Genomic DNA, 15127 nt, shown 5'->3' with positions numbered 1-15127 from the left:
ATTCATGATCGCAGAAGTCATTGGGCGCTGCCAACTCAGCCTAAGTTGGGGAGTACTCAGGGATAACTCACCGAGTACTCGGCTTAAGTGGGAAGTACACAGGGATTACTCGTTAAGTAATCGGCGCCTAGGAGCAATTTTTACAACCATGATATTATTACAAAAACAAGATTAAAACAAGGATAGCCTTATCCAATTTGTGTGATTGAATCAAATCCAGGAGGCGTGAAAGCATTAAGTAAAACATCACGGGGACTTTCCACGCTCACCTGTTTCATTTTCAATTAAACATTCAACCCTTCCACCTAGTTTTAATTAAACGGGGTAATTCCAATTCTGATACCAAACTGAAAACCTATTCAAGTATCCAACCTAAACGACACCGGCCGAAAACCGGCTTGGTTCGGTTTCAAGTCAATAAAATCAATTTTTAATCCACTTTTCCGAGCAGTAAACAGGAACCAACATTTTAAAATTGTTCATCACAATACAGCGACATAAAGATTAATCTTAATATCATGATAAAAATATTAAATTAACAAGCTAGATCTCAACACAAAACAGCAACACAAACACCACCATTATCAGGAAAGTAATGACTACCCTAAACACACATCAAGGGCAGTGTACAAGCCTCAAAGTACAATACCCTTTGAAATGGGTGCCTGGGTGTTCTAGTTATATTATTCCCGATAACAGTAAAACGGATAAAAAGTTACAAAATCAAATAAGTATGAAAGTGAAAATGGAAAACATTTATAACACATGCAGCACATTAACTAAAAAGCCAAAATTAGATAAAGTAGGGAATGCCAAAAAAAATGATAAATTATAACCCGAAAAACCTCATCACAAAGAAAAAGATCTCAATATCATGATAAAAATATTAAATTAACAAGCTAGATCTCAACAAAAACAGCAACACAAACACCACAATTATCAGGAAAGTAATGACTCAAACACCCTAAACACACACATCAAGGGCAGTGTACAAGCCTCAAAGTACAATACCCTTTGAAATGGGTGCCTAGGTGTTCTAGTTATATTATTCCCGATAACAGAAAACGGATCAAAAGTTACAAAATCAAATAAGTATGACAGTGAGAAAGGAAAACATTTATAACATATGCAGCACATTAACTAAAAAGCCAAAATTAGATAAAGTAGGGAATAATAAAAAAATAAAAATAAAAAACTTTGATCAATTATAACCCGAAAAAACCTCATCACAAAAAAAAAAGAACAACAAAGTCCAAATCAACACAAAGGAAAGAACAAGGCAAAGATCTTGAGTAGTAAGGAAGCAATCCTTGGTACATAGATCAAACAGACAGTAGAATAATGAAAAGAGTGTTTAAGAAATTTATAATAAAAAAAGTTTACATAAAAAATTAATCATTTTACCCTGTAATCTGTTTATGAAATTATGTCAAAGAAACATCCATAAACCAAATTTGGCATTGAAAGATGAAGTCGAATCCAAAAAGGTTTCAAGAAACTCATAATTGAGAAGCTTTAAGTCAGAACGAAACGAATTCTGAACCCATTCACTTGGCGAATGCTAATCGTGGAAACGAGCCAAATTTCAATAACCCAAATTGGGTATCTATCAAAATATGATCTCATGGTACTTAAGAAATCGATTATTGATCGAGAAGCTTTTAAAACTAAATGAACTCCTTAACCCGCTCACTTGGCAGATGCTAAGAATTGTGGATATCAAACAGTCAAATTTCAATGATTCAAATTGTGTACTAAAAAATCAAACTAAAAAACATACAAAACTACAAGTAAAACTATTATTCAATCACAAGCACTTAAAATTATTATTATTATTATTATTATTATTATTATTATTATTATTATTATTTATAAAAAAAACAAACATAACTTTTTAGTGATACTTGGCAGGAAGACGCTATTATTGCAACAGCGGGCAGTGTATGCAAACTAATTACTATTCAAAGAGCTTAACTAACTTACGAGCCAACCATATTATATTAATTAAGGACAATCATGTAAGCAAATAATAATTAATCGACAGGTAAACAAACCCTAATTAAGAAATACAAACACGAAATTATTTATCGTAGGTAAACAAACCCTAATTAAGAAACACAAACATGAAACAATTGGATTCAATATTAAAATCGATCGCAATTAGGGTTTGTGCAGAAAAGAAAGAAAGCGTACCGTAAATAAATTGTTTCAAACGCCGGCAATGGCGCTCGTCTCTTCTTTCTCGATTCTCTTCCTGACTGAGTGGTGAAAATAATTATAAATATTTTAATGGCTTGTATATGACGGTGGTAACAGTTATTTATGATAAATACAAAAGATACGGAAAAGATTATTTCTCGAACGGTAACAATTAAGAGAAGATTATAATATCTTATTTTCTTATAGCAAGTATTATAGTAGGAAGATTAAAAAAGGGATGTGATCCTCGTACACCACCCTTATATACCTATACGGTCGTATAGGCTACGCATGACTGACATAGCTTTTTCAACCTATATGACCGTATAGACCTATACGAGCCGTATAGGTGTTAAATGGCTCGTATTGCTATCTGACACACCGTTAAACCTATACGGCCATATAGAAAACTTTTGCAGAAAAAGTCAGGCTGCCTTTGACCATTGTTAACCTGACGCGGTTTCGACTAGCAATCAAATGGCTCAAGAACACAATGATTTCATTCACACGATTCCATTGTTAACCTGATGCGGTTTCGACTAACAATCAAATGGCTCAATAACACAATGATTTCATTCACATGATTCAAACTAAATGATTCGGTTAACAAAGCTTAAAAGCTTACAATTTCTTTATTAAAAATAATCAACTGACTCAACGAAAGACCTAACAACCTTATTTATAAATAAAAAAAAAACTTGTGGGCCAGGCCGACATAATGGACCGGATGCTCCTGCATCTTAACCGTTGCTGGAAAACGACATACGAGCCGTATAGTGCTACAATATAATCTTAAACGAATGTTATCGGTGTAAAGCTACAAATTATTTAGCCTTGTATATTATGTAAATGTTAATAGACAATTTATTCTATTCTGAAATATCATATTTAACCAAGTATGCTATGTACTTAATACATTAAAATGTAAGATATTAACGTATTAATATTTAAAATTGTGTCCAAAAAATTGTTTATACAGCCGTATAGCCCTGTACGATCCATATAGGTCAATACGGCCATATTAACGTATTAATATTTAAATTTTTGTCCAAAAAAATGTCTATACGGCCGTATAGCCCTATAAGGCTCGTATAGGTTTATACGGCCCGTACAGGGCTATACGAGGCACTACAAACAATGACCGACAAGCTCCGACACAAACTGACATTATTCATGTGCTATACGACCGTATAGTCCTATACGAGCCGTATAGAAAAAAAATGGTGTGTGAGGATTCCGAGTGGTGTGGGAGGATCCTAAGCCTTTGACAATATAGCCTATAGTGAAGTACTGGCCAATCACCGGTCGGAAGGAAGGCGAGGTAGAGATTAGTGATTACCATATTATTTGCTGGATTAATTAGATCGGACTTTTATATTATATTATTATCATATATACACATTTTTATATGTAATTTTTAGTTTTGTACATACACATACACATTTTAGCTGCAATTTCGGTAGATACCATTGATTTTGGCTGGAATATGACGGAAATCGTTGAATTGGGCTGGAACCTCACCAGGAAGTGCGACTAGGTCTGATTAATCCGTATTTGGCAGGATATGACAACTGACCGATTGGTTGGCCGATTTTCACAAAATTAAATAGTGGGGGTGGGAATTAGCGATTAACTATAGATTAATCGGCGTCTAATCGGAATTTTTACAAGCATAGTAGCGGTAGTGATAGTGATAATATTGGTGGTGACTTAAAGAGAACGGTACAATCCTCTCCTGAGTGTGTTCGAGTAACATTTTTGACTCAAACTGATTCCAAGCCGAGTCTACCCGATGGTTTGAATATTGGTTTCCCTTCTCGTGGCCCAAACCGGTTCGTGACCCGATCCGATAACACAAAAACTGGCTTTAAGCCAATCAAACTGTCTATTTGTATGCCTAAACTGGTTCTAACCAGATCCAAGTCAATTTGCATGAGTCCGAATACTTTGAGCCAAAATAATCATATGACCCGAGCCTGCTTCACCTCAAACTATTTTCGACCAAATTTGACTAAACCGATTCAGTTTATAACCCGAACTGGTTTGGACCTATTCATGTTTCTGTTGTAAAATGCCAATGGGTAAAATTATAGATAAGCCCAAAACCTTTTTCCTACAAAGGCCCATTTGAACAATCACACCGGGATCAAAACTCGAGAACCGTCGATGAGTTTCCATTTTCTTCTTCCAAGTAAACCAAAGAGTAGACTTTTATTAACGTTCAAAACACACTACGCAAGCAATCTGAAGTAAACGATGCGATCAAACATTGTCTCTGAGGTACTAATTTCATCAAACACCTTCAATATTTATTACTTCAGCTACCAATACTCACCTTCATTTTCAATTCCACTATCTCCGTGTGTGTTCATGTCTCGCACTGATTTCAGTAATTAACGATTATTATTATTATTAGTTGAGTAAGATTTGTTGTTAATTTGTTCGGAATTTAAAATTGGGGATATCAGTTAGGGTTTTGAAGTGGTTAGATGACGAATTTCGAATGCTGAGATAATGTGGAATGAAATTGGATGATGAAGTGCAATTTTTGTAGTTTACGCTCGACCGAATCAGCTAGAAAACTCTTGATTCTCTGATTGTTTGATTACTGATTTTGTTGTTTTGATATTGTGCTGATTACTTGATTGATTCAAACCCTAGCTAGAGAGGAAACGAATAATTGTTAACAGAATGATTGATTTCGTTTTAGATGTCGAATTCTTGAGTTAATCGAATTGAATTATTCAATTTTTGAAAATTTGAAGCTGAATTTGAATTTGATTCGAAGTTCGATCGCTAGTGATCTCGAATAGACTTGAATCGAAATTCGAGTTTTTTGAGTTTGTTCTAACACTGGTACAAAGCAGCTTCGATTTCAATTCCGGTATATTCGTGGTTGTATTTGTTCATGTCTCGCACCATTTTCAGCAATAACTGAAATGCTGTTAGTATTTGAGTTAGATTTGTTGTTATTCGTTCAGAATCTAAAATTTGGGGATATGCGGTAGCCGGTAGGTTTTGAAGTGGTCAGGATACAAATTTTGAATGCTGAGATTATGTGAAAGGAAATTCGATGATTGAGTGCTATCTTGTAGTTTTGGTAGAATTGAATCAGCTTGACGACTCTTAACTCTCTGATTGTGTGATATCTGATTTTGTTCTTATGGTATTGTGTTGGTTACTTTAACAATATTAAGCTTAGATCCAAACCCTAGGCAGAGCAGTTATAATTGTCAACAGAGTGATTGATTTCATTTTAGATATTGAATACTTGAATTAATCAATCAAATTATTTGAATTTTGAAATTTTGAAGCTGGATTCGAATTTCAATTCCAGTATCTACGTGCTCGTATTTGTCGCTTCAGCTAGTAGAAGCAGCTTCGATTTCAATTCCAGTACATTCGTGTTCGTATTTTGCATCGTTTTTCAGCAAAAAGTTAAATATTATTAGTAGTTGAGCAAGATTAGTTGTAAATTTGTCCAGAATTCATGCGGTAGGGTTTTGAAGCAGTTACAACTTACATGACAAATTTTAAATGCTAGTTTAATGTGCAAGGAAATTGGATGATTGAGTGATATGTTGTAGTAAGCGTTAATTGATTCAACTAGAAAACTATTATTTCTCTGATTGTGATGATTACTTGATTAATATAAAGCTTGGATCCAAACCCTTGCTAGAGAGGAAATGAATGATCGTTAACCAAATGTTTGATATTCGTTTTGGATATTGAAATTTGGTACTGAATTGCTTTCTGGTAAAAGCAGGGGTGGTCAACGAATTGAATATTGAATGCTTGAATCAATCAGATCGAGTTATTTGAATTTTGAAGCTGGATTCGAATTCGATTACTGAACTCGAACCGAATTGAATTGAATTGAATTTTGAGTTTTTGGAGTCTGATTCAAACACTGAACACCCGTAATTGACAAACTGCTCTAGAAATCAAATGAAATAACAAACAATAAGCAAAGTAACAAACTAAATGAAATATTAGTTTGCTCATGTTTCACACTTTTTTCAGCAATAAATGGAATATTAGTAGCAGTTGAGTAAGATTTGTTGTTAATTTGTTCCGGATTTATAAAATTGGGAAGATGCGGAAGGGTTTTGAAGTGGTCAGATGATGAATTTTGAGTGCTGAGATAATGTGCAAGGAAATTGGATCGTTGAGGGCTATATTGTAGTTTAGGTTTAAACGAGTCAGCTAAAAGACTCTTAAATATCTGATTATGCGATTTCTCAATTGTTAGGATACTGTGTTGATTACTTGATTAATGTATAGCTTAGTTCCAAACCCTAGCTACAGGGGAAATAAATAACTGTTAATAGTTCAGAATAATTGATTACCTTTTGGATACTACAAATCAAATTTTGAATACTTGAATTAATCGAATTGAGTTACTCGAATTTTGAAAATTTGAAGCTGGATTCGAATTTGATTCGTATCTCGCACTTTTCTCATCAATAAATGAAATATTATTAGTAGTTGAGTAAGATTTGTTGTTAATTTGTTCGGAATCTAAACTTGGGGATATGCGGTAGGGTTTTGAAGTGGTCACAAGTCAAATTTCGAATGCTATTATAATGTGCAAGGAAATAGGAGGATTGAGTGATGTATTGTAGTATAGGTTTAATCGAATCAGCTAGAAAACTCTTGATTTTCTAATTGTTTTGTTTTTGATTGTGTGGTTATGATATTGTGTTGATTGCTTGATTATTTTTAAGCGTGGATCCAAACCCTAGCTACAGAGGAAATGAATAACTGTTAATAGATCATAGGGATGGGCACTTCTTACCAAATACATGTACCGTTCTGGTACAATGCTGAGTCGGTACCGGTCGAACAAAACCAGTGCCGACACTCATTTTTCATGTTCTCGATAGTCGTTATCACTTATTCCGGTACAATTCTGAATCGGTACCGATTGAACAAAACCACTGCCCCGATACTCATTTTTCATGTTCTCGTTATCACTTATCAGTAGCCTTCAGTTTTGGTATGTGATTTTACTCGTTTTCGGTATCGGTATTTATCGTACGGTGCCGATCTTATCCCTAATAGATCAGAATGATTGATTCTCTTTTGGATATTGAAATTCGGCACTGAATTAATTTCTGGTATGAACAGGCAGGCTTACCTACAAGATTCAAGCAATGGTGGGAAGGCATACCATTTCTTACTTCTGTGGTGGTTGCAGTTTGCTCTGTTGTATACCTGATTTGTCTTTTGTCAGGATATGACTCGTTTCTAGAAGTATGCTTCTTGCCCTCTGCTGTTATATCTAAATTTCAAGGTTTGTATTGATGATTTGATTCTATAGTTATTTATATATTATGCATGGTTTAATGCAAGTATGTAATGCATTTATTCACTTTATCTTTTGCAGTTTACAGGGTTTTCACATCTATATTATTTCATGGTTCGATACTCCATCTGGTTTTCAATATGTTGGCACTAGTTCCTTTAGGCACAGAGTTGGAAAGAGTTATGGGTTCAATCCGTCTGCTATACATGATCATTTTGTTGGCTACCACTAGTGCTATTTTTCACATTTTAATTACATTAATAGCTGCATTTAATCCAATTTACTCGTATTATCAATTCATGGACGAGTGTGCGATTGGCTTCTCTGGTGTTCTATTCTCCATGATTGTTATAGAAACAAGCTTAAGTGGTGTCCAATCTAGAAAGTTAGTTTGTTAATTATTGACATTAAGTTATTATTTTGATAGTTTGGATGTTTGATACTGATCTATTTATTCTCTTTTGCAGTGTGTTTGGACTTTTCAATGTACCTGCTAAGTTGTAAGTGCCTGTATCTGTGATAACTTTATTTTATGTGTTTTCACTTCATTTAAATTCTTGATTGAAATGTGCTTCAGGTATCCATGGATGCTATTGATTCTGTTCCAGCTTCTTATGACAAACATTTCATTACTTGGACATTTATGTGGGATTTTATCTGGATTTGCGTGTAGGTTTTTTTCCCCAATTGTCATACGTGTACTTCCATATATGTTCTGGTTTTGTAACACAATTTTCCCCCCCATTTTAGATACTTATGGTTTATTCAACTTTATAATTCCGGGCAGCTCTTTCTTTTCGGGCATAGAATCAGCTTCTTGGCTTGTAAGTTAACATTCAAGGTCATTTTAAGTTTTGTTTGTGTTCCATGTTTAACGAGTGGATGATGTACCAAGTAACGGTAGTTGTTTTGAAATACATATTAAATCAACGGTTTTGTAACATTTAAAACTGCATAATATTTCTCGTTTCATCTTTAAATTTATTGTTTTCCTGAGTCCAAATGAAGTATATCAAGAAATCTTTGGCAAAAAGTTGGAGAAATTTATTTTTTATATCCAGAACAATAATCATAGACATTTATTTAAGGAATCTTTTAACTTGTGTCAGCCAGTGACATTCAGCATGAACTCTTCACATTCAATTGACGTTATCAAAAGAATTAGCAACTGATGATAACAAATATAATTATCTATTACATTTAGTTAAGACTAGAGGTAGACCAAAATATAATAACTGTTTCTGTTAATATTCCAATTTGCGTTGTTTTGCAGTCAACTTGTGTGCGTAGACCAAAATATATAATGTGCACTGGTGGTGATCCTTCTGGTTACATCCCTACATATTCTACTCGTAACACAACATCCAGGTAGTTTGTCTCTTATTACTCAACATTTGACTATTTCTTTCATTATATGCAATATTTTCTCTAATATATATTTATAATATTATCAGTGAAACTTTTGCCGGGAATTTGTGGACAAACTTGTCTTCTTGGATGCCACGTAGAGAGGTGTCTCCTCAGGTATCAAACTACTTACGATTTCAAAATCGATGTAATTTCATTACCTGTTTTAGGATACTAATAACTATATCAAACTGTAATCTTACGTATATACCATAAACTTGTGTACATTTTTAAAATTTTATGCAGTCAACTGAAGAAAATAGCAGATTCCCAGGGCGTGGAAGGACGCTTGGTGCAACTCAGACTGAAACAGGCCCCGCCAATGGTTCTGACTCGAGCCTACAGGCTAGACTTTTGGAAAGTGGCAATAGCCCGGTTCACCCTTCAAGTCAGGAAGCAATAGGTGCAGGACAACAGAGAAACAATAGAAGGTATTGCTCAATTAACTTGTGAGTAGGAGGTGTCATATATGGCAGCAACCATGAAACCAAAGCTCTTCTTGCTACTTACGTGAACCCCATGAATATCAAAACGCACTTACGGAAAGCGGAAATTAGTTGTTTAAGTTGTCCGCTACCAGGTTCTAGAAAGCTTGTAACTGTGAGATATAACGCTAAAATCATGGTGGTTAGTACCATCAGTTTGTTATTTTTACCAGAAGCTTGGTAACCTATGTTGGCATAACTTTCATGTTTGGGTTGATATACATGATCCCCTTGATGAGTAAACTAGTAAAGAAAGCGGAAATGGACATGGTATCAGGCTACACCATCCTCCTCTTGCTGCCAATGCATAAGATATCTTTATAATCCCAATACATGAGAAAAATAAATAATAGTTATGGCTGTAAAATACCTATTTATTAATTCTACAGCCAACATCTTTTAAAAAGCATTGATAAAAAGTGAGAAACTAGATTTATTTCAAATAAAATCTATTTTTAACTTTTTATTAGTGTTTTTTAAGGATGTTTGAAGGTACGATTCATAAAGATGTATTTTACAACCAGAATTGTTATTTTTTTTCTTAGGTATAGGGATTAGCCTCGTGTGTGATAGGAGGACCTTCGGTCCGCCTCACACGTGTACGAATCTGTGCTAGTACTTTTAGCTTAGTTTTCTAAAATATCATGATAGTTACTAAGAAAGTAATTTGAAATACTAAACGTTAGAACTTAGAACTCATCAGCGTGAGCTTACCAGTTTTAGCATGTATTTCAGATGTGCTTGACCTTTCTAGTAGCAATGATAAGGGAAAGGCGAATTGAGGGCATTTGATGCTAGTAGAGAGAAGACTTGGGAATAGACATTTGATGATTATGTTTCCTTTTTTTGAACAATTCAGTAGAGTTGGGATTTATGGGTGATTTTACATTTGTAAGACATAAGTTAAGACTTTCGTTGCATTAAGCGAGTTTTACTTTTGAGTTTCGAAATCTGTAAATCAAAGTCGCTCACTCAGGCACCCGGGTGTGACAAATTGTTTCCACAAATGCAGTTTGATATTTATGGGCTTTATTTTAGTACGAATATGAGCTTTGTTATCATGGTTGAAACTGCACCAAAAAGCTACCTATCTGAGTCATCAATTTAAAGGTTATTTGAATCATACTTATTGTGTGTTTATAATTTAGGCAGCCAGAGGTAGATGCCAGATCAGCAGCAACTTTAGGCGACCCCCTCAGTCAGGTTATACATCTTTTCCTTGGTCTCAGACTTGTAATTATGTATTAGTATTTTACCTCCCGTAACTAAATATATTATTTAATTTGTATGAAGCAATGTGCTCCTCCATCCGATGAGGAGATTCAAAAGCTTTTAGCAATGGGTTTTGATAAGGTAAAACAATCATCCGTTATTTAAAAACACATTCCCCCCCCCCCCCCCCCCCCCCCCCGCTTCTGCCTCCTGCTGCTCTGTTTTTTGAAAGATTTTTTGGGTTGTTTCAGACACAGGTTGAAGTCGCCATTGCAGCTGCTGATGGAGATTTAAATGTAGCAGTTGAAATACTCATGACGCAACAGGTGGGACTTTAATAATTAATGTTTGTCATTACAATAATCATCTAATTAATCTTTAGTGAAGTGGTTGAAAATTTTATCTCTACTGAGCTATTATTTGCTGTCAACGTGTAGGGATGATGTGTACAGGCTGGTTGTTGATGAGTGCATTAATACGACACACGTATGCAGCTCAAGTAGGTCAATGCTTGCGGGTATCTGCATATATGTCCAGTGATGTTTCTAATTTTACCTTTTTTAATCTTTCTTAGTTTCTGTTTATAAGATTTTAAATGGCAGTAACACTTGGAACAATTAAAAAAAATGGAAAATATCGTGTTCATGATTGGAGTTTCATGTACTTGAAACCTGTATATGATTAATGCTTGTTGAAACACTTTTTTCGCGCACAATTGGTTATTCTAGAGGTGGAAATTGGCTGATTAACGGGTCAAAACGTAGCTTTTGGTACATGTCAAATGGGTTAGTCGTTTGTAACCGGTCAAAATGGTAACTTTTGGTGCATGTCAAATTGGTACACCTGGTGTCAAATATCATTACAATTGTTATATTATTTCAATACTGATTTCAGTTTTTAAATAAGATAATTTAGAGGGTTTTATGGCGTTGTACCCATTTGACTCAGTCGACTGATTTACCCATTAAAGATAAAACATAACCTGTAACAATGGATATGGCTTCATACTTGTGTACAATAGTTAAAAACAAACTTGACAATGTAAAAGATATGGTGAGCCATAGATGACCTATATTAACCTATAAGACCCATACATACGCTCCACGACTCGATTTATTTCAACAACACTAATACACTATATAAGTGGTTTATGACATAATCATAACACAACCAACACCATACTTATATGACTCGCCAGGAATGACCAATGTGTATTTAGTTCAGTATTGTGACACGTTTGGTGGACGAACAATAAGAACCGGACAATTGGCATGATGCGCACAGTAATCACTAATGCTTCCAATTATAGCCATGTGAATACACGATTACCGCTTATAATGCTAAAAGTATATGCTCAATATAGTTAGCTAATTCATTAGTTAGAAACTCAACTTATAAACGCACATTTTATGTTTACACATTTTATATCTCTCGTTCTTAGATTTAGTTTAGTTTGTCGTTTTTTTCTCTCGAATAATATTTTAAGATAAATAGACTGATAATTAAGGTTTTTAATATAGCTTAATATTATCGTACCTCTTGATCTGGCCTAGGCCTTTGCTGCCAACAACAAGAAGGTCAATATCCATTTGCTCTACAGCTTCAACCAGTATCTCCTTTGGCTTACCCTTTAAGACTAAGTACTCTGCTTTTATCTGTCAGAATTATCAAACAATTTTTTTATAAGTGTTATTTTCTATCAGAAAATAAAATAATTTCAAAACATGAGACTACTAGGAAATAAAAGGATTAAGAAAATGCTATATAAAAAATGGGTAACCTTATGTTGGTCGCATAACTTGGAAGCACGAGCAAGAACTTTAGCAGCACTTTCTTCCTCCGCCTTTACCACTGATTCTCTCGTCCCAGATGTCGCAAATAGAACTGTGTATTGATCAGGTTTTGACAAGTTATAATGTTGAATGTTTTGTGTATAAAAAGAAATTCTTTAAACATATCTTATTTTATAAATTATAAGATTTTAACTTGAACTTCTTACTAAATTGCTAATAAACTATTTGTTATTCCCCTAAAAAATATATATACATCATCTTGTTTTCCTTTACTTTATAAAAAGAAATATATATTTTTTATTCTTTTAAATATAATAATCATAGCAGTTACATAGTAACAAATATTTTTTATAATTACTTATGGCATCATTCAGTTTTATAATATTCGACTAGTGAACCAATAGCATTGCTAGTTTGATAACTGATCTAATTTTCGAGCTCCACCACTTACCCAGGACCCGTGGAAAGGGGGGTGTAAGTTGGTTGAAAGTGAGTTTGGACATGAACCACCGTGACACTAAAGCTGGATTTCTAATTGACGACATCATGGTGGTGGAGAAGATGTTGAAGAGCCCACTCAAGAGCGTAATAACTCCCTTCACTCTCATCCACAGCTATCCATATCTTCCTTGTCGTCGTCTCCTCACCATTTTCACCTCTCTCTCCACCGATTGCACCGCGGTCTCGGCGACTCCGTTGGTTGATTCCATATATGTGTGACCTTTGTTTCAATGTTGGAGAAATGATAGTGAGCCTATATTTCTATCATTCTATAGGTATTTATAGAGAATTGTGGGTCCACTTTTTGATGTCATAAGATTTAGTTTACACATCATTTTAATTATTATTTTTTTTGCATTATTAAATTTATTTATATAAATAAATAATGTAAGAGTTAAGGAATAAACATTACGATAAATTAAAGATATGATAGCATTACACACTCCTACTTGTCGGATTCAACTTATCAAAAGATGCATTCCTTTATCCAAGCTTTTGATAGTATAGGCTATCATTCATCGGCAAATGATAAATGATAAATCTCATTAAATCGACATGCTACTTTTTAGTATTGTTGTTATGAAAATTGAAAATGACAATTTTATAAAATAGTAACAAAGTTTGAAAAGTGTTTAATTAGTTCACTCAAGTTTGAAAAATGTTCCAGTTAAGTCACTCAACTTTCATATTTTATTAAATTAAAGGTTTTCACGTATTTTTTTAGTTATGTTTTTCTTTCACATAGGAAATCTTTTTATCTTTTATTTACGTTGACCAATATTGAGTGGTGACGCGAATTTTATTTTTTATTTTTAAGTTTTAATATAATTAACATTTTTTTTAATTTTTTTTAAATTTAACTACATATATTGCAAATTCAGACCCGCACATCTTATTCTTCATTGCTTTCTTGGCGCATAAAAAAATCGGTGAGACTCTATTTGAAGATTTAGTGACCCGATTTGGAGAAATTTGCATGAGTGACCTAATTAAAACACTTTTAAAACTTGTTTACTATTATATGACATTTTCCCAGAATTGAAAGTATATGCTACATTTTCATGAATTTGTGTAAAGAGAACTTGTGCATAGGTTGGTTTTGGACTAAAACCAAACCCAAAATCCGAAATTTATGTTTTTGAGTTTTAGAAAATTATTCGTTTTGGTTTTTTCAGTTTTGGTTTGATTAGGTTCAACTGTGGTTTTTCTTTTCTTTTTCTTTTTAGCTAGGTTGAATTTTTTTGAAAAAAAAAGAGTTGGGACAAAATAATGAATTTATGTCTAAATTATTTTGTTAACCAGCAACTAATTGGTTATTACATAAATAGGCCAAAAATATTTAAGTTACATATTTATTAATATCATTACAAATTACTTAAAATAAAAAAGTGAAAATTATAAACTTGGTTTCGGTTCGTTTTTTTTTCCTTTGATTTTTACAAAAACATGAAACAACCCACCTATTTTTGTATCGGTTCATTTCCTTTTTTTTTGGTTTCATGTACACCCATAAGACGTACCTTGTTTAGTTGTTTATTATCTTTCATGATTTTCATTATACTTCATATATGATATCAAATACTTCTGTTACTACTAGTCTGCAAGACAAAAAAAAAAAAAAAAAAAAAAAACCCTAAGAATTATGAATCATACCTGTTTTTCTTAGCAAGGTTACGATAATACATGGTGAAATAGACTTCTTTTATTATGACACCAAACACAACTACAATTACAAAGTTATTGATACAAAGCCTCTCTTTAAAAGAACTGATTATAATTTTCAACCAAAACAACATAAACAGGTGTACCAACTTTATATTTAGGTGATAGTTACTTGTTATCAGGTGACAAAAGGATGCAAAAAATCATAGCATTTCCTTTTTGATTTTGTTGCAGATAACGTCTTTCAATACGCGTGTCGATATATCTATAAATCATTCGAAAACATATTAATCGTCGATAAATCATAGTCCAAACACTAAGCAAACAACGTATAAACTTAAACCGCAATACCAAACTCAGATAAGTCACGTCAAACAACAACATTTAACAATGCTAGGACGTCAAGGCTGGCTCTAAGAATTTAAGTACTTCGGTCGAGCAGAAATAAAAAAGGCACGTAGGCCATAGCGAGTAACGGAATATAATAGCTATTTTTTTTCAAATGACACTAGCATTATAACAATAAACAAAGCAACGGTGGCCCACTGGTGAGTGGTGGT

General features: G+C 33.6%; 1 protein-coding gene and 1 pseudogene across 3 annotated transcripts; one reads left to right on the top strand and one right to left on the bottom strand.

The window, feature by feature from the left end:
* The first annotated feature begins 4393 nt into the window (after positions 1–4393).
* Positions 4394–11204, top strand: LOC143598713 (rhomboid-like protein 15). Of its 3 annotated transcripts, XM_077076861.1 has the most exons (13): positions 4394–4479; positions 7330–7495; positions 7589–7892; positions 7975–8007; positions 8085–8176; positions 8258–8331; positions 8781–8875; positions 8962–9031; positions 9161–9345; positions 10548–10602; positions 10693–10752; positions 10863–10937; positions 11049–11204. In XM_077076861.1, exons 1-13 carry the CDS (start codon positions 4456–4458, stop codon positions 11052–11054), a joined length of 1239 nt encoding a protein of 412 aa, XP_076932976.1. In that variant the 5' UTR covers positions 4394–4455; the 3' UTR covers positions 11055–11204. The 3 variants fall into 3 exon arrangements, with proteins under 3 accessions (XP_076932976.1, XP_076932975.1, XP_076932977.1); XM_077076860.1 differs by lacking the exon at positions 11049–11204 and having other exon boundaries at positions 10863–10949; XM_077076862.1 differs by lacking the exons at positions 10548–10602; positions 10693–10752; positions 10863–10937; positions 11049–11204 and adding an exon at positions 10135–10479.
* Positions 11205–11831: 627 nt separating this feature from the next.
* On the bottom strand, positions 11832–14590 carry LOC143598719 (uncharacterized; annotated as a pseudogene).
* Positions 14591–15127: the final 537 nt, after the last annotated feature.

This window comes from Bidens hawaiensis, unplaced genomic scaffold (assembly GCF_021521415.1).
Source record: "Bidens hawaiensis isolate Kalapana, Puna unplaced genomic scaffold, B.hawaiensis_p1.1 tig00050763_1, whole genome shotgun sequence".
NCBI classification, from domain to species: domain Eukaryota; kingdom Viridiplantae; phylum Streptophyta; class Magnoliopsida; order Asterales; family Asteraceae; genus Bidens; species Bidens hawaiensis.
The sequence above is the reverse complement of the archived record's forward strand: the minus strand, read 5'-3'. Positions and strand labels throughout refer to the sequence as shown.